This window comes from Mirounga leonina, unplaced genomic scaffold (genome assembly GCF_011800145.1).
Source record: "Mirounga leonina isolate KUSES-001 unplaced genomic scaffold, KU_Mleo_1.0 Mir_366, whole genome shotgun sequence".
NCBI lineage: Eukaryota > Metazoa > Chordata > Mammalia > Carnivora > Phocidae > Mirounga > Mirounga leonina.
This window is the reverse complement of record NW_023270709.1, coordinates 25381759-25400760: the sequence shown is the minus strand read 5'-3', so window position 1 is coordinate 25400760 and position 19002 is coordinate 25381759. Positions and strand designations below refer to the sequence as shown.

General features: G+C 51.5%; 1 protein-coding gene across 1 annotated transcript in view; it reads left to right on the top strand.

Moving 5' to 3' along the window:
- The window catches only part of GPLD1 (glycosylphosphatidylinositol specific phospholipase D1), a 54695-nt gene that overhangs the window by 31871 nt on the left and 3822 nt on the right, over positions 1 to 19002 (top strand). The window contains exons 8-21 of the mRNA XM_035030443.1: positions 1598 to 1705; positions 1932 to 1959; positions 2051 to 2190; positions 4658 to 4723; positions 6543 to 6663; positions 9054 to 9193; positions 10635 to 10821; positions 13015 to 13125; positions 14329 to 14403; positions 14492 to 14648; positions 15088 to 15229; positions 15916 to 16021; positions 16106 to 16199; positions 18728 to 18904. Coding sequence (XP_034886334.1) covers positions 1598 to 1705; positions 1932 to 1959; positions 2051 to 2190; positions 4658 to 4723; positions 6543 to 6663; positions 9054 to 9193; positions 10635 to 10821; positions 13015 to 13125; positions 14329 to 14403; positions 14492 to 14648; positions 15088 to 15229; positions 15916 to 16021; positions 16106 to 16199; positions 18728 to 18904 — 1652 coding nt within the window. The remainder of the gene's footprint in view (positions 1 to 1597; positions 1706 to 1931; positions 1960 to 2050; positions 2191 to 4657; positions 4724 to 6542; positions 6664 to 9053; positions 9194 to 10634; positions 10822 to 13014; positions 13126 to 14328; positions 14404 to 14491; positions 14649 to 15087; positions 15230 to 15915; positions 16022 to 16105; positions 16200 to 18727; positions 18905 to 19002) is intronic.

Here is a 19002-nt window from a genome sequence, read left to right as displayed (position 1 = left end):
GGTTTGTCTGGACTTCTGCAGGCTGCCTCGAGGCATGTTAACCTAGGACCACATTGAGTTACATTCAGCCCTTGAGATTTTCCTGATTACAGCGATGGCATGAATGCAGGACAGAACATTTGTGGGACTGGTAGTAGTTAACGAGTTTTAGGGGGAGATCTGTTTCTCCCCTTCTCTGTGCATTGTCAAGATAAAGACCAGTTTCTTTGCTGTCCTTTTTAATAGGTTGGGTTTGTCTCTAGCTGATACTCCTGCCGAGGGTGTAGCTTTCAGTGCAGAGTCTCTTCTGAGATGGGCTGCTTTGGCTGGTTCCTACGCTTCAGCCCACATCTTCGGCATACAAGGCAGCCATCGGAAAATCTCCAAGGGCTTGGGGCAAAGCTTGGCTTCCACATTTGCTTACCTCTTCAAGTTTCCAGTTTCAATTTGTTTTGGGCTTTTGGAAAAGAAAACCTTCTTGCTAGCGTGGTGATTCATCTAAAAAAATATTTTTTTTATTGTGTCTAGCCTGAAGCTATTTCTGTTGGGAGGACAACTCTGGTGCTCTTGTAAATTAAAAAGTGGATATATCCATAGATTCTTTCTTATAAATACACTAAAATCGGGTTTTGCTTGGTTGTGGTTTCTGTCCAGTATAGTCTAAGGCTTCAGAAATGAAGACAGAAGATGATTTAGCATTAATCTCATGTGTGCTACTCTTCTTCCAACTGAAACAATGAGGAGCTGTCAACCAAAAGCCTGATTTAGAATTCTTTTTACCATCTTATACTGTTTACTCTAAGTAGAGGAGCTATTTTTGGTGTTTTAAAAATAATAACTTTGGGGGGTGTCTGGGTGGCTCAGTCGTTAAGCGTCTGCCTTCGGCTCAGGTCGTGATCCCGGGGTCCTGGGATCGAGCCCCGCATTGGGCTCCCTGCTCGGCGGGAAGCCTGCTTCTCCCTCTCCCACTCCCCCTGCTTGTGTTCCCTCTCGCTATCAAATAAATAAATAAAATCTTAAAAAAAAAATAATAACTTTGGGGGCACTTGGGTGGCTCAGTCGGTTAAGCATCTGACTCTTGATTTCAGCTCAGGTCCTGATCTCAGGGTCGTGAGATCGAGCCCTGCGTTGGGTTCCACTCTGGGCATGTAGCCAGCTTGAGATTCTTTTTCTCCCTCTCCCCCTCCCCTCCCTGCTCTCTCTCTCTCTCAAAAATTAATAATAACTTTGGAGAAAAATTCAGTGCTCCAAAGAATTAAAATATATTGCTCCTTGAACTGTGAATTCACAAGACTAAACATCCTTTTTGTACCTTAAGAGTTAGTTTCCTGTCTTTGAATGTACCTTCATAAATACCGGATTAAGCCATCAGTTGTTTGCTCTGCATCTTTGGGGAAATTAATTCTGTTTTCTGTGCTTTAGTGTCCTCTTAGGTCCGGTGGGAATGTAGTAGTACCAACCACCTAGGCTTTTAGGTAGGTTAAATAAATAAATAGTTCATGGAAAGCACTTTGCATAATGCCTGGCACGTAATAATCATGGAGTAAATGGTCCCTGCTTTTGCTGCTGATATTAGCTTCAATTTCAGAATCTTATTTTATTCCATTGCTTTTCTCAGGTATGTGCCCATTGAAGATCTGCTGGAGATTTATAAGAAACTCTATGGCCGAGAAGTCATCACCAAAAATGCAATTATTGACTGTTCATACCTTCAGTTCTTGGAAATGTAGGTGTGACCCAGAGGAAACTTTGTGGTTGATTTGAGTGTGTAACTTCTTAGTGCACTTGCTGACATTTTAAGTCTCTGAGTTGGGTTTTGGATTTCTGGATTTTTGCTTTTTTCAAAGGCAGTTGCATCATGGTAGATACATGTAGATGGAGCTTGGTTTTTATTTGCTTCACTTCTTTGTACAAACACAACTCAACAGGCAAAATTTTTGTTCACGTTGCAGGTATGGTGAGATGTTAGCTATTTCCAAGGTAAAGGCTTCATTCTTCAAAATCTTCATTTAAAGGATTATAAAGTTACCAGGAAAAACAACTTACTGAGTTTTCTTTTTCTGTGCCATAGCTTTATTCCACTTACTCCAGAAAGTCTCCATTTTTGGTGGAACAATTCCAAGAATATTTCCTGGGGGGACTGGATGACATGGCTTTTTGGTCCACTAATATTTACCGTCTGACGAGCTTCATGTTAGAGAACGGGACCAGGTGAGACCCTGCCCCACTTCCTCTACCAGTCACTCCTGCCCTGTCCCTCCCTCTCCTGGTGCCGCTCCCAGGTTTTCACTTGATCAGATGAAAAGGTCTCACGAAGTGCCAGCCTCTCCTAACCAAGGAGGAAAAGAATGGAAACTCCGGTCTCAAAACTCAGACGCGCTCCCGTCTGATTACACGTGCCGCTGTTCCCTGTTTCAGGGACAGAGATCCTGAAGAACCGTGCTCGGTGGGAGGGCCCCCCTCCACCTCTGGGCTGTGTCTGCTCTTCCGGGAGGACCCGGGCTGTGCCCAGGCTCCAGCGGCCACGGTTCAGCGAGCCTCCTTTCCACCTGCTGTCATCTCAGGGATAAAGGGTTTCAAAGAGCGCTTCACTGAACACCCCCCACCCCCACTCCAAAGTAAAATCAGAAATGGATGCATTTGTAAATCACAGCCTTCTGGTGGAGTCTGACACTCAGCCTGTATGGAACAGCATCTGGGGCCCAGCTCCTTCTCCGCTCCTGCCCCACTCCTGCCATGCATGTCCAGGAGGAGTGTTAGCCAGAGACTCAGCCCAGGGTGTGTAGAGCAGGGTAGATGGGCCGCCCAAATCCCAGCCGCAGTGGCCCATAGGCTCGCAGAGTCTGCCGGCTGCGTGAGCCGGCCAGGGCTCCCCTCCGAGCCAGTTTGCAAGCAGGCCACGGAGTCTGCGGCCGTCTGCGGCTGCCGACCTGGGTGGGGTGGGTGGGGGTCTGGAGAGGGAGCAGTGGAGGCACCACCCCGTGCTGGCAGGGCGCGGAGCTCAAGCAGCAGCCGTGCAGTGGGAGACGGGGTTCGAGGGCTGGGTCTGCCCCAGGCGGCTCTTCCAGGTGGAGGAGCATAGGGCTGGGCTAAATTGGAGGGACCTAAATCTGTGTAGCTTCGGGATGTTACATACTGGATGATACTCTTCTGTGCCCTTAAAAACCTTTGCTAGTAGTCAAAGAATGGTAACCGTAATTATATATTATGCTTTGAAACCAAATTCCCTTGCATGATAAAGTCGATACTAGGCTGTAAATATTAAAACCTGTTTTAAACAGTTGGTAAACAGTAAACAATCCAATATAAATACTATTTTTTAATAGTGAAATAAGCCTCCTGTGGAATCCCCAGGCTCTCCTTCTGTGGCTGTGGGTTTTTAGGTGCACACAAAGATAGCGGATGGGCTTTGAAATTGGCAAGACCTGCCTCTCATTGCTGAGTTACCCCAAGCAAGTAGCTAAACCTCCCTAATCTTTCTCATCTGTGAAATGGGGACAGTAATAATTCTATTTTTGCCATGGGTTGTTGGGAGGACGACGTGAGGTCACTCATGCAAATGGTTTAGCATTAGGGAGCACTTAATACATGTTGGCTACTAGTATTATAATTATTATTGGAAGGAAGTTAAATTTATATTGGTCATATGAGTGTGAATGACCTGCATTTATTTGTTTTTATGAAGTCCATGTGTCATGATCCTCAAGTGGAGAGCAGCTTTGGTGTTTGTTTTGGTTAGGTTGTCCAAATAGCTACAGACAGCTAGACTTTATTCTTTAATTAGGAGAGCTGTTTGTGAAGAAACAGATTGTCTCTTGATCTCTGTTCTAATTTGTCAAGGCAAATTCCATGAATTGACTGCATCTTCACACACAACACACACACACAAAGGAAGATTCATCAGAACTTGTGGAACTTTATGAGAACTTTGGGACTCCAAAGAGAAGACAAATTCATGAGTGAAAGAAACAATGTACTTGTTTTCATATTATAAGCATTTCTTAGCTAACGGATAAAACTCTAGTAGCGTATCTTCCTAAAGAAACAGTGAAAGAATGGTACATTCCCAGCCAGAGTGCTACTTAATTCAAAGATTATTCATAGGGGCACCTGGGTGGCTCAGTTGGTTAAGCGACTGCCCTCGGCTCAGGTCATGATCCTGGAGTCCCGGGATCAAGTCCCACATCGGGCTCCTTGCTCAGGAGGGAGTCTGCTTCTCCCTCTCCCTCTGCCCTCCTTCCCGTTTGTGCTCTCTAATAAATAAATAAAAATCTTTAAAAAAAAAAATGGGCATGATCGGGCAGAGAGGGGCACAGTTGGGAAACTGTTTCTTTCCATCTTGAACTCCCAGATGGTTCATGTTAGTGTGGGGACCGCTCAGCAGGTGGAGTCGGGGGGTGGGGGTGGGGGTGGGGGTGGGTGAGGAAGAGGATGGGAGGATGGCTGTGAGTCGGGGCTGACTGGAGCGTGGGGCTGCCTGTGTTACCGTCCTGCTACCAGCAGTCAGCTCGTCCGCCCTCATCAGATAGGACCGAGGTTCTTCGCCCATCATGTCTGGCTCGGCAATGAGCCCCCCCCGCATTAGGCTGCTGGAGGCAGCTTGAAGTGCACCACCGATTCTCAGTAAAACTCACGCTTGCGAAGGAGGTAGAAAAATGCCTGATTCATCTCTTTCCAGTGACTGCAACCTGCCTGAGAACCCTCTGTTCATTGCATGCGGCGGCCAACGAGCCAGCACCCAGGGGTAAGTGGATTCCAAAACTGTTCCTAGAAACAGAACATCTTGGGGTACCTGGGTTGCTCAGTTGGTTAAGCAACTGACTCTTGGTTTCGGCTCAGGTCGTGATCTCAGGGTCCTGCGATCGAGCCCTGTGTTGGGCTCTGCGCTCAGTGCAGAGTCTGCTGCTCTCTCTCCCTCTGCTCCTCCCTCCTCTCTCTCATAAATAAAACCTTAAAAAAAAATAAAAAGAACATCTTCCCCGGAAGGATGCTCAACAGACATTGAAGGCACAGGATTTGTAGACACACAGAGGTTCAAATTCCAGGTCTGCCGTTTACAGCCATGTGATTTTAAACAAGTCGCTAATTTTTTTTGAGGTACAGCTTCCTCCTTTGGCAAAATAGAAAAAACATGTGTAGGGGCCCCTGGGTGGCTCAGTCAGTGAAGCGTCTGCCCTCGGCTCAGGTCATGATCTTAGGGTCCTGGGGTTGAGCCCCACATCAGGCTCCCTGCTCAGGGAATAAATAAAATCCTTAAAAAAGAAAAGTAAAGTTCATATTCCCAAAATCATGGTCTGGATAGCATGCAGGAATGGAGGTAAACAGCACATCAGGAAGTTGCTCACTAAACAATAAAAATGGCAGGTAAACAGTAATATTACTCTGTTATGATGCATAACCTTTATCCATATTTCACCCTGAGAAAGTCGTCATTGATGAGACAGGGTGAGGAGACTTCCAGGTAGTTTCTGAGGAAGGGGGCCAGAGGGTGGTACTCCTGCTGGGGTCGTGTGCCAACTGCATGTGCTTAAAACTGTATTAATACTACAAATATCAATAAGGCAATATTTCCTCCTGTCTGCTGCCAGGAGCTGGTTTAGGCGCTGAGGCCTCGTGAGCAGGGCAGAAGGCGTTCCTGCTGTATTAGGGCGTGCGTCCTGGCAGGTGCATGGGCGCTGGCCAGAACTCATACATGCTCTCAAGTGTAGGAGGGAAGAGGATGTACCACAGAGCATCCCAACCCCGTCCCAGGGGAGCTCTCGGTGAAGAAGTGTTTCAACCGAGACACTTCAGAGTGAGCGAGGGTTAGATGCTCAAACAGGACATAGATCAGAGAGCAGCGAGCTTCAGAAGAACAGAAGACAGGCAGGTTCAGTTAAGCCCTCATGGTTGGATTTATTAAATTAGGCCAGTCTTTTCTTTCTTTCCTTTCCTTCCTTTCTTTTCTTTGCTCCCTCTCTCCCTCCTCCCTTCCTTTTTGGTGACTGACTTGAGTGCCTTTAGGTCGGGCTTGCAGTCTCTAGACTGTCAGGGTCCCCACGCTGGGCTGTTTCACACGCGCCCCTTTGCTCACTCCCATTGTGTGGGCTTCACTTCAGTCACTTGGGAAGCCTGTCCGTCTCCTCTAGGCACCTGATTTGTAGTCTCGTTAGAATGCATGAATTTGAAAACGTGCTTTTATCGTTGGATTCATTCTAGCAGGTCTTCAAAGATAAATCCGTACGCCCGCATGCCGGCTTCCCAAATAGCTACATTATTTCTTGACTATTTGTGTGGAATACTGAAACTCCTTTTTTTTTTTAAGTAATCTAGAAGAAATTCACAACTTCCATGCTATAGGACTTTGAGGCTCTGGGAAGCATTTTTGAAAGGACAGGCTTTTACACCTTGGAAACATGTTCATTAAAATTCCGTGGGATGTCACATGAAAGGTGTTTCTTCAACTTCCAGATACTTGAATGTTACGTTCTCACCAGCGATCGACTTGACGTATTCTTCAATTCCTTCATTCAGGGGCCTGTTGCTCCCTCAGTCTGACCCATTTTGTTTTCCCTTTTCAACAGCTCCAGAGTGCAGAAAAATGATTTCCATAGGAATCTGACGGCATCCCTAACCAAAGATGTTACGAAAAATATAAGCTATACTAAAAGAGGTGTGCTCTTCAGCGTGGATTCCTGGACCTCGGTAAGAGTTTTCTGCTTCCCGTGGGGGAAGGAGGGACATGCTGCCCCCATGATCTTGTCCTTAGAGACTCACTGGCCCTTCAGTCATTCACTGAGAGTCACCTGCGCATGAGCCAGGCCACAAATATCCTTGGCCTCCAAATCTGTTTTTTTCCAGAGATGTTCTGAGATGTGGGTGTGGATCTCTGTGGCCGTGGGCCAGTCCAGTGGAGCCCGAGGTGGCCCTGGGCACCTGGGCCAGGCCTGCTTTGCCCTTAGGCAAACCGTGTCAGCAAAATGGCAGGCTCACCGTGCAGAGCCCCATGCAGGGGGATGATGCATATGAAATCCGTCCGTGAGATCACCTTTTAAGTGTCAGATGTTCAACTGGGGGTTTAAGATGAAAGGGAAATGGACTCTGACCTTTAGAAAATTTGTCTAATTGGGGTGATAAATACACAAATAATCATATGCAAATAGAATGGAAATAACATGTGGGTGGGGAATACTTTGCCTATAAGATAAGCTTGCATCTTCGCTATCAATCAGAGACAGCTTCACGGCAGAGGCGGCATTTGCATTAGGCCTTGAATAGTAGATAGTATTTCATCAGTGAGCATGTATCTCTTGGGAAAGTTTGGGGATATTTGGAAATATGAGTAGACTCGTTTGCTTGGAAAACAAGACAGGGATACAAGGCACTAGGAGGGGTTTGGGAAGGGAAGCAGGCATTGGATTGTGAAGGGCTCTTAACGTCTGGAGGGTTCAGAGGACACCATCTAGCTGGTGCCCCTGGGAGTTGGGCCCGGCCCGGGCAGGCCTGCTTCTGGGTGTGCTATCACACGGGGGGGCCTGTAGTCACCCTGAGAAGGGCCCTACACTTGGGTTAGTGCTCTTGCTGTCTTAAAACTCCTAATAACTTAGGGTCACCTGAGTGGCTCAAGTCAGTTGGGCGTCTTGACTCTTGGTTTGGGCTCAGGTCGTGGTCTCACAGTCGTGGGATCAAGCCCCACGTGGAGCACCACGCTCAGCGCAGTCTGCTTCAGACCCTTTCTCCCTCCCTCCCTTCCCCGCCCCGCTCACACTCACTCTCTCAAATAAATAAAATCTTTAAAATTCTTAAAACTTTTTTGAACCAGGGCCTCTGCATCTCCATTTTGCACTGGGCTCCGTGAATTCTGTAGCCCACCGTGACCTGGGCCCCCCACCACAGCACTTACCGTGTTGTCCTGTAGTTACTCAGATTGGTCTCCTCTGTGGAAGGGTGGTCCCGTGGGAGAGGGACTTTCTGTTGCCAAGGCCCGTCCTGGTGCCTGGCACACAGAAGCTGAGTAAGTGCTTCCTGGAAGAGCGGGCAAGGCGCAGGGGGCATGAGGGTGAGCGTCTGGGGGCAGCCAACGGGGGAACGCTAGCGTGCGGAACCAGGAGGCACAGCCCCGTCCTGCAGGGCACCCCCCCGCCCCGGCCGGCTCTGCCCACTGTGCTCCCGTCCAGGCCAGGCCTCAGAGCCCTGGTGGGGTCTCCTTCGCCCTTGGTGGATTCAGAGTTGTATGCCCTGGCTGTGGATGGGTCCTGCACGGGGCGGGATTATTCGGGGCCACTCAAGTCTGTGCACAACCACGTTCAGAACACCTCAGATCCCATGCTGAGGGGCTTGATGTCCCCGTGCTTGGCTTGCTTCCGGCGCTTGGCAGATGACCTCTGGTGCCTAAGCAAACACAGCAGCCCCTCCATTTGGCTGTGGTTTGGAGGGTATTTTCAGCATCCTGGTGGTGGTGCAGTCTGAGTGGGGGAAAACACACACACACACACACACACAGTCCTAGTTCTAGATTGAACGTTTAAGCCGTTTTATTTTTTTATTTTTTATTTTTTTAAAGATTTTATTTATTTGAGAGAGAGAGAGACTGACAGAGAGAGAGCACATGAGAGGGGGGAGGGTCAGAGGGAGAAGCAGACTCCCTGCCGAGCAGGGAGGCCGGGAGCCCGATGCGGGACTCGATCCAGGGACTCTAGGATCATGACCCGAGCCGAAGGCAGTCGCTCAACCAACTGAGCCACCCAGGCGCCCCATGTTTAAGCCGTTTTAATCCGTTAAATTGATTTTGTTATGTTCTATGGGTTCGTAGGGACTCTCCTGACTTTGGTTCAGGTGAAGGCCCAGCTAACTCTTTGTTGCCATTCGGACCTGAACGCTAGGGCCGCACCTGCCCTCCCTCCCTGCATACAGGGGTCGTGATTTCCCTCCCTAATTGCTCATCCCAAGGGATCTTACTGATAGGAATTGATGCTTTATTTTTTTAGCACTGTCAAAATGGGTTTCCTTTAATAAGTCTAATACTTTTGATGAGAAATAATAGTTTTCATTGATTATGCCACATGTCCTTATCTGTAATGATTTTGTGTTTTCAGGACTCCCTTACTTTTCTGTACCAGACTTTGGAAAGGAACATACGGACAATGTTCACAGGCAGCTCCCAGCAGTCATGGAAACATGTCTCCAGCCCCCTGGCATCTTACTTCCTGTCTGTTCCCTACGCGAGACTCGGCTGGTAGGTGTGTTTCTCCTACTCCCGAAAGCTGTCCCCAGTATGAAGTTCAGTCATTTCAACAGATGGTTTTGGTGGCACCTGTTAGCACCTTATATTCCAATTAGTTTATCATCAACAAAAACATTAATATAGTGGTCAAGTTACTGTAAAGATGAAACTGTCTCCTTAAAATGGGTCAGAATGTGTTTAAACACAGGGAGCTTTCACTTTACTGAATAATTACCATGATGAAGTGTTGTAGAACAATGGCCAAGCTTTGATGTCCTTCTGGGAATTTCACGACGTTAGGAGTGGATAAACAGCTATTACAGTGATGGAGATATCATCGCTTCATAGGACAGAAGGCCGAGCACACCACAATAATTGTATACTTAGAATGTTGGGGGTTCCTCTTGAGTTTCATGATCAACCCAAACCAAGCCCAAGTATATGGCGGTTTGGGGGAAACCTCTTTTTTCAACCACACTTCTCAGATCAGATGACACTGTTTCCCTTGGAACGATTTGCTGACAGCCCTTCTTTTTGGGGGCCCCTGATGCTTTCAGCCCCAGCTCGGGCGACAGGAGGTGAATGCTGTTTATTGGCTGGTCCCCTGTGCATGATGGCTCTTCCTGGCCGCCTTCCTGATGCAGCCAAAGGTGGTCCCCTGCTGGGCTTGCTGCCAAGGGGGAATGGGGGGTGGTGCAGAGGTCCCTCCCCAGCTTCCAGCCCAGGGAGCCAGGGGACAGCAGTGTGTCCATGGTCAGTGTGTCTGGTTTGTCTCACTGGGCGGCAGCCCCTTTAGAAACAACTTTTTTTCTCTTTCCTTCTGTACTGCCATGGAGTCCTTACATGGCCATGAGAACTACAATAAATAACGTGATTTCTGGTCTTTCTAGCTGCCCCAACAAAGACATTTGGACCTTTGATCTATAACCGGGGGTCATAGACCCTCGTTTGGAAACATCCACTAAATATGGTGAACATGTAATTTCCTCACGGTACAAGGTACCCTATGCAGCTACGGTAGAAACAACACGGTGTACTTAACACACGTTGGTCTCAGGCTCCATCCTTTCCGTTTGTTACCTGGTCTGTCGGAAAGCTCCCGGTGCCGTCGGCCGGATGCAGATTTCCTGTGTTCCCGGCGAGCCCAGGATCGCGCTTCGCGGCTCTGGGTTTGCACACAGAATGTGATGCTTTGTGAAGATGCTTTTCACCTGCTCGGGTCATAGGGTTCAGGAATGCCCAGAGGCCTTAATGTGTCCAGTGTTATTGTTGTGTTTCTTGGAGAGCAAGACCGGATCTCACAAACCATATAACCTCAGAAGTGGATATTCTCCACAGTCACGCAGGGTGAAAAAAGCAGCAAGAGGGAGTTCTGTAGAGAGAAGCAGGCGACCGTCTCACCCATGGCTCTCCCTAGACACTGGACGGGGTGTTCTCTCTTCTTCCCCCACAGGGCAATGACCTCGGCTGACCTCAACCAGGACGGGCTCGGGGACCTGGTGGTAGGCGCCCCAGGCTACAGCCACCCCGGCCACAGCCAGGTTGGGCGCGTGTACCTCGTGTACGGCAGCGAGCTGGGCCTGCCCCCCCTCGACCTGGATCTCGACAAGGAGGCCCACGTGACCCTGGAGGGTTTCCAGGTGGGGCGTCCGGCTCCGACTTTCCCTCCTCGTGTCCATAAGCCACTGCCCGTCTCTCGTGGCAGGTTCCCCAGAGCAAATAGCCAGGAAATGGCTGGTGGCCTCCGTCTGTGGAACACTTACATTTTTAAAAGCCTGTTGGCCCAGTACCCGCCCACAACACAGCTGCTGTTTATTCAGAGCTGCTCTGAGTCGCCAGTCAGGATGTGATTTCTTGAGATTACAAGCACCCCCCCCGAATTTTTTAAGTCTCCCTCTTTTTATATATGAATTTTTATTTTGTAAGAATGTTAGATTCACAGAAAAGCTGTAAAGACAGTGCAGAGTTCCCAAACACCCTGTACCCGGTTTCCCCTAAGGTAGCGTCTTACGTAACTATGGTGTCAACGTATCAAACGTAAGAAACCAACTCTGGTTTCTTCCCTAAATTCCAGACTTCGCTCAGATTTCATTCCTTGATTTTAAGTGGTGATGCATCCCCAGAAAAGCCCCACGGTGACTGTAGGAGAAAGGCTCCGCATGGAGTCAGTGTCGCTCGGTCTCGGGACAGCAGGGACCTCGACTGGCATTAGTCCTTAACAGGAGCAGGAAGGGGGGACAGGCAGCCTTGCGACTGGTCACAGGTGAGCTCGGGGGCTTTGGTGGGACTGCGCGCTCCCAGCAGCAAGCAGCAGGGCAAGGGACGCTGGACTTGACATCAGACCGTGGTTTTGTCCTGGGGAAACTGCTTTTGCTGTGGAATTAATGCTGTGAGGACGAAACAAGATGACATGCCTGGACATACTTTACACATGAAGGGTATGGGGTTAACGACCGGACAGAAGGAGCCCTGCATTGGAGAGGTGATCCTCCGTTGGCTGGCCAGTGTGTGAGGTTTCACAGTCCCAGACGGACAGCATTTTCTGGAACCTTCTGCTACCACATGAGAATGTTCCAAAATAAGTTTACCCATTCCTTTTTTTTTTTTTTTTAAGATACTTATTTATTTGCCAGATAGCATGCACACAAGCAGGGGGAGCAGCAGACAGGGAGAAGCAGGGAGCCCGATGCGGGGCTCGATCCCAGGACCCCGGGATCATGACCTGAGCCGAAGGCAGCCGCTAACGACTGAGCCGCCCAGGCGTCTCTGCTCCTTGCTTCCTCACAAAGCCGTGCCGTGTCAGAGCGTTGGGGCTCCTGCCGGCCGGGCTCTGCCTGTGGAGGGGGATGCACGCTCTCAGACCCATGGGACAAGGAAGGAGGCAGTGCCGTGTTATGGCCGCTGAAGGCGTGGGTGTAGCCTAGGCCTGCAGTTAGCCTGTCTGTGTCCCTGTCTGGAGAATGAGGAGGATGAGCGGCCTTGGGCGTGGCTCTGCTGGAAGAGTCTGCTTGTCAGGGAGCGCCAGGTTGACGCGTGGGAGGGCTTGACGTGCAGCTGGCGACCAAACGAGGCTGGCTGCCGCCGCCCGGCGCCCTTACTCCCTGGCTGCCCCTCTGTGCTTGGTGCTCAGAGCAACCCTTTCTTGTTCTTCAAGTTCCCGCCTCACAGGGGGGTTCCTCTCCAGAGGCCACTGCACACCAGGTGCAGCCTGATTGGCCAATACATGATTGATGTGGGTTCTGGGCCGTGGGAACGTGTGTGGGGCAAGCCTCCGCTTGGCAAGACTGCTCACTGTCGCCTGTGCTGTGAAAGAGCAGGAGAGCCGGGGGAGTGGCTTTGCGGACTAGGCTGGTTCTGGAGAGCAGGAGGAGAGAATCCAGCTCAGAAGAGCAGGGTCCCCGAATGGACTGGGGTTCCCATCCGTAAGCCGTGAACGGGGGTAGTGAGCGTACCTGCCCCGTGCATGTAAGGTGCTGTCCACGCTGTGCCCTCCCGTGGGACGAACGTTCTGAGTGCTCGTCACATGGCAGCCAGTGTTGCTGGTGTATGGGGTTCTTATTTTGGGTACTTCCCAAGGGAGCCTGGCCCTTCATGTGGGACCATTTTCGAAAAACCCAGAACTTGTGAGAACAGACCCTTTTCTTTCTGGCCCCTCCTCGTCCCCTCCAGGCAGACACCCAGCAGGCGGGGTGCGGACGTGCTCTGGCGGCCGCAGATTTGTCCCTGGGCCCTCAGCGTCCAGGTCGGGTGCCCGGGTCCCTGTACTCCCAGGGAGTCGCCTGCTTTTCTGGAGGCTGTGGCTTAGCCCGGGTGGGTCACTGATGCCGCTTCAGCCCTCAGGTCGGTTTGGCTCGGCCTTGGCCGTGTTGGACTTCAACAAGGATGGCGTGCCTGACCTGGCTGTGGGAGCGCCGTCGGTGGGCTCTGAGAAGCTGGCCTACACGGTAGGGCTGCTGCAGCTGGCGGGGGGAGCGGTCGGGGAGGGGGAGGCAGGGGTGGGTGGAACGTCTGGGGGAAGGTCCGTGGGAAGCAGCCAGCCAAATGTACCAGGCCCGCATTTGTGGGGAGATGATCTCGGGCCCCTCAGTTTGGGTTCTTGACATGACCTTGGGTTACCGGGCGGCACCTAGTTCTGCCTTCCTGGGTTTCCCGATTTTGCGCCCCCTCCCTCCCACCAAGATACTGAATGGTGGTGAGGGGACGGGGGTTCCAGCCACTCGAGAACCCCCGTCCTCACCGCCGAGTGGAGACCTCCCTGCATCCCTGTGCCCTGGCCAAGGTCCCGGGTCCCACAGCGCAGGCTCTCGTCTGCGTGTGCCCTGTACATGGCAGGGCACTGGCTCCTGCACCCTATGTGACCCAGAAGGCCAAAGGCCCCTCATCACCTCGACCTGCCACAAGCTCGCTTTTGTCCCCGTCTCCTCACTCTCTGCTTCCATTCTGTGAGCCGTTTGTCCTCTGGACCCACGGGCCCCCTCGCCTGAGGACACATGGAGAAGGCCCTTTCTCCCCTTCGTCCTTCAGGAGCGACAGGGCACCCACCTGGGAGCTGACATCAGCCCGTGATGTAGGCCCCATGTCACTCTCCCCACACCACAAGCCTTTCCCTCTAGTCCCTTCCACACCGTGGTGTCACGGCCCGTTGACCAGCTTTTTGGGAGGACAGAGTGTGGTCTGACTTACACGGTCTTCCCTGCACCTGGCTCGTGGTGGAACATAAATGCTTCTTGAATGAGTGAGGGTGGAGACCAGCAAGTTACAAGATGGGAGCTGGTTCAGGACAGGGAATGATGACGCACATGCGTCTCAGGGCTGTGGACGCTGGCCACACGCCGTGTCGTGTTCTGAGGAATCACGGCCGGGTCAGGGGAAGGCCCCGTGGGCGAGCCAGAAACAGAGCTGGCCTCAATGTGGGGAGGCGAGCGGGTTGTCCAGCCGGTGCAGTGAACAAGTGTGTGTGGTGTGAAAGGACAGGAGTGGCTGTCTCAGTGTTGGGAGCTCCAACACGCTGATGCAAGTGAGAGACGTAAAAACCACTTGTCCTGTTTGTTGCTGAGCTCCCGACCGTGGGGACTCAGGTGATCTAGGTCCTCTTCACCCCCTCTCTGGTGATCTGAGTGACCGCCCCGCGGCTTGCTTTGGCCTAGGGTGCGGTGTACGTCTACTTTGGCTCCAGACAAGGAGGACTGTCTTCTGGCCCCAACGTCACCATCTCCTGCCAGGTACGGGGACCCCCTGGGCCAGGGCCAGACCTCGCCGCCTCCTGCTGTCCGCCTTTGAGCGTGACGTGCTCTCCTGGTTCCCCTACAGGACACCTACTGTAACTTGGGCTGGACGCTGGTGGCCGCAGACATGAACGAGGACGGCGAGCCCGATCTGGTGATGGGCTCCCCTTTCGCGCCGGGTGGAGGGAAACAGAAGGGCATGGTGGCTGCGTTTTATTCCGACCCCAGCTGGAGCCACAAAGGTAGTGCTTGTGAGGGGGGAGGAGGGGGGGCGGAGACGTCCTGAGACCTCCCTGCTCTAGTCTGTCCTCGTGCCTCTGGGCTTCTGTCCTATCTCCCTCCTTCCACTATCAGGTCATCTAAATTTTCTAATAGCTCTTCCTCTTGCAGATAAGATACAAGAGTGTCTACCTTTATCATCCAGGTGATATGGGTAGAATCACTGATACACAAAAAGGGGTCCAACTTCCAGGTCCAGATCCAAAGGGAGCCCGTAGGTTGTTGGCAGAGGCTTTCCATGGAAGCCTGGGAACTCGGAAGGCATCCCAGTGATGCTCCGACCTGCCCGCTGGGGTCTCCGTTTATATTGCATCCTCCACCGCACAGAAGTGAGCTCCAGAAATGTGCTTGTCCTGTGACAGCCTCCCACGGAAGGTAAAGGGCACTGGTTGTCTCGTGTAGAAAAGCTGGGCGTGGAGGCGGCCAACTGGACGGTGCGAGGTGAGGCGGACTTCTCCTGGCTCGGCTACGCCCTCCACGGGCTCCGCATGAACAACACAACCGTGCTGCTGGTGGGGAGCCCAACCTGGAGGAACACCAGTAGGTGGGTGCTCCCGTGGGGGCCAGGGACCCCGGGGCACGAGGGGCAGGTGCCAGCTGCCGCGGGGGCCCGCCTGGGGGCTCAGACCCCACAAGGAAAAGCTGTGGCTCTGCAGCAAGGTGGCGGATTCTCGGAAGCTGAAGCAGGAGCTAGGAGGGGGATGAGCCTGCCAGGGCTCCTGTGACCGTCCCACAGCCTGGGTAGCAGAAGCCGCGAGGATGTGTCTTCTCCAGGGCGCGGGGTTGGCGGCGGCCATCTCGAGGCCTCTCTCCTTGTCTTGCAGGGGGTCGCCTTCTCCAGGCCTCTCCTGGGTCTGCGCCTGTACCTGGTGTCTGTCCTTACGAGGACACCCAGTCCTACTAGATCAGGCCCCACCCCAATGACCTCAGAGACCATGATGGCCTCTTTGAGGCCTGGTCTCCAAATACACATATTCTGAGGTGCTGGGGTTCAGACTCCGACGTGGATTCCGGAGGAACACGATTCAGCCTGTGGCCGTGGCCCTCCCTCTACCTGCCCTCAGTGGGGAGGCAGAGTGGTGAGCTTCGCATCAGCAGAAAGCCACCCCGCTCCCCTGCCAGGATCCCAGGATCCCAGGATGGCAGGGGCGGGGCAGAGGGGGCTTGTGTTCGCCGGGCCCTGACTAGTCGGCCCGCTCTTCTCCCCCGTCTGCGTGTGCTTCCTTCCAGCCTGGGCCACCTGTTCCACGCTCACGACGAGAAACAGAGCCTCGGACGGGTGTATGGCTATTTGCCCCCACAACGCCAAAGCTGGTTTACCATTTCCGGAGACAAGGTAAGGCTGCCGCTCCCCCCACGGAGACTGGGCACCGGGGAGAGCTCTCAGAGCTGCATGGTGCCGACTGACGGCATTTCACAGACGATGGGGAAGCTGGGGGCTTCCCTGTCCAGCGGCCACGTGCTGGTGAACGGGACCCGGAAACAAGTGTTGCTGGCTGGAGCCCCGACTCACGGTAGGTCACGCGCCGGGAAACATGACTGCGTTTTTAGTCGGGTGGCTTCTTGACCACATACTTGGGGGGAAGGTTGTGAAATCTGGAGCCAGACAGACCAGACTGTATTTCCTTTTCTCGGTAATAGCAAGCGGCATAACCTGGGGGAAGTTACTTAACCTACCTGAGCATTAGTATCCTCATCCGCAAAACACAAATTATAATATCCACCTCAGATTTGTTGAAAATCCCTCATGAAAGTAACCGAGTGTGTTGTTAAAGCTCCAGTCTCACTGAGCTTGGAGCAAGGGGGGGACGGTGTTCAGAAAATTCTACACATCAGTTCACCGGGACTAGGTCTGCTGAGGACTTATGTTAATAAAACATCACTTGTGTTACGGGAAAGTTTTAAAAAGCCAACAAAAACTTACTCCCTTTGGGCACCTGGGTGGCTCAGCCGTTAAGCGTCTGCCTTCTGCTCAGGGTCCCAGGGTCGTGAAATTGAGCCCCGCATCGGGCTCCCTGCTCGGAGGGGAGCCTGCTTCTCCCTCTCCCTCTGCTTGTGTCACTCTCTCTCTCTCAATAAATAAATAAAATCTTCAAAACAAAACAAAACCTACTCCCTTGAAGATGCTCAAAGTGAATCATGCTTATTATTGTAGAAATTTGTGGAAAGAAAAAACGTATATAGAAATCACCCCTTATCCAGATATTTAAGAAAAAACTTAAGCTGAAATTTAGGATGCTCCCAATTTTTCACTATTGTGAATACCATCTTCTCTCTCGAATGTCAGTGTACAGAAAACTCTTGCCTCCTGAATAGTTTAATTCCTGGACTAGAGGGTCTACTAATAAGGCTCTCCTTACATATTGTCAAGTTATTTTTCAGGAAGATTTTTGCACACAACATTAGAATAGTAAGAGTGGATTGGGCAAAAGAATGGCTAGATGTTTTTTTTCCTTTTCTTTCACTTTAACTGGGCTCCACGCCCAGCGTGGGGCTTGAACTCACAACCGGGAGATCAAGAGGTGCATGCTCTGTGGACTGAGCCGGCCAGCCACCCCAGAATGGCGAGATTTTTCATTGCATGACTAAGGACACAGCACTGTAACCCCGGATGCTGACTTAGCTTTGGAGTAGTTGGGGTTTTCCCCCTTTCACAGAGCTCTTTCCAAACTCTTGCAACATGAGTGATTTTATTTGCTTCACTTTTCTTTCTACTGGAGTGCTGTGATTAGAGCTTTCCAGACTTTGTTTTAATGTCCTTCCTGTCTTGGTATTTTCCTGTTACAAAATACAACAATACAACAAGATAAAAAGATCAATTTACGTATCTGTATTATATACAAGTTAACCTTATGTATTTATTTATGAGAGACAGGATCAGTATCCCTCAGTGCAGTTTGGGCATCACGGCTCTCTGGTAACAGACTCGCTGCACTTTGAACGGTCAGATGTACTTGCAGGGTGATCCCTGAGGGCGGTGGTCGGGAGCATGACCCCGTCAGGCCTGTCCCTCTGCCCCTGGGCTCAGGCTCCCGCTGAAGCTATGTGGTCACTGTACACAACGAACCACTTAAATATTTAGTGGGAATTTTAGGGTGCTGATGAGGAACTGTGGAGTATCTTCAGTATGAAAACGATGCTACTCAAACATGGCGAGGCCGAGATGAGGTGGGCATTCCTACGGTGCTGGTGACAGGTGGACTGACGCTGCCCCTTCCAGAAAGGTTTGGCAGAAGGGCAAGGGCCTCAAAAGATGCTCATTCCCTTGGATGCTCTTTGGACTATTTCTAGGAATCTGCTCTCAGGAACTACTCCAAACCGCAGGAAAGGATCTTTATCACAGTCTTAATTATAACAGCAAAAAGTTAGAAATGGCCTAAATGTAAAACTATAAAATTTTATAATCTGCAACAATCTCCATTTTAACACACACGTTGGGTATCAAGCTCCAGAAAGCAATATACGTTCTAGAACTTTATAATTTTGGGGGGGCATTTTCCACACCTTTTATGCTGATAGTAAAGAGTCTTGGCATTCACAAGTTCGACACTCGAGTTTCGACTTTCCCCGTAATCCTGAAAGTCAGTGACACAAAGTAGTATGACTTACAGCAAGTATGGGCCACACTGCAAAGCGGTGTCCCCTGCCCTGGGGCCCGTGAGGGAGTCCGGCTGGTGGGACAGACTGTATGACAGCTCTGTTCTCTGACCGTGGGGGAAACGCTAGAGCCGGAATTTAGACTCTGTCGGGTTTGTCAGGAGCGTGACTGACGCAGGCAGTTCGCGGTGTAAGGGAAGATGGTCGTGTGGAGGCTACTGCAGGGTCAGAGCCGTCTGATGGGGTAGCCCTGCGCTTGCCCCACGCCTGGGTCTCTGTGCCCAAGCCTGCTGCACCTTCCCACCGAAGACGCCTGTTCTGTGATCCCGAGCCATTGTGTCACTTGAGGTATGGAAGGCTGAAGCAAGACTAGGCCTCCATTTGGTGCTTTGTCTTCTCTTCATTCCCGGGATGGCAGCAGATACCATGTCCTGGTTTATTTCAGATGAGGTGTCCAAAGTGGCATTCCTGACCATGACCTTGCACCAGGGCGGAACCACTCGGATGTATGAACTGACCCCCGACACACAGCCTTCTCTGCTCAGCACCTTCAGCGGGGACCGCCGCTTCTCTCGATTTGGTGGAGTTCTGCACTTGAGTGACCTGGATGGTGATGGCTTAGGTGGGAAAGAACAGGGCCAAGGATCAAGTCCCTTTGGATCATGTAGCCTCTGCCCTCATAATGGACAGCTCAGTAGTCCAAGGGCCTTTATGTCTATT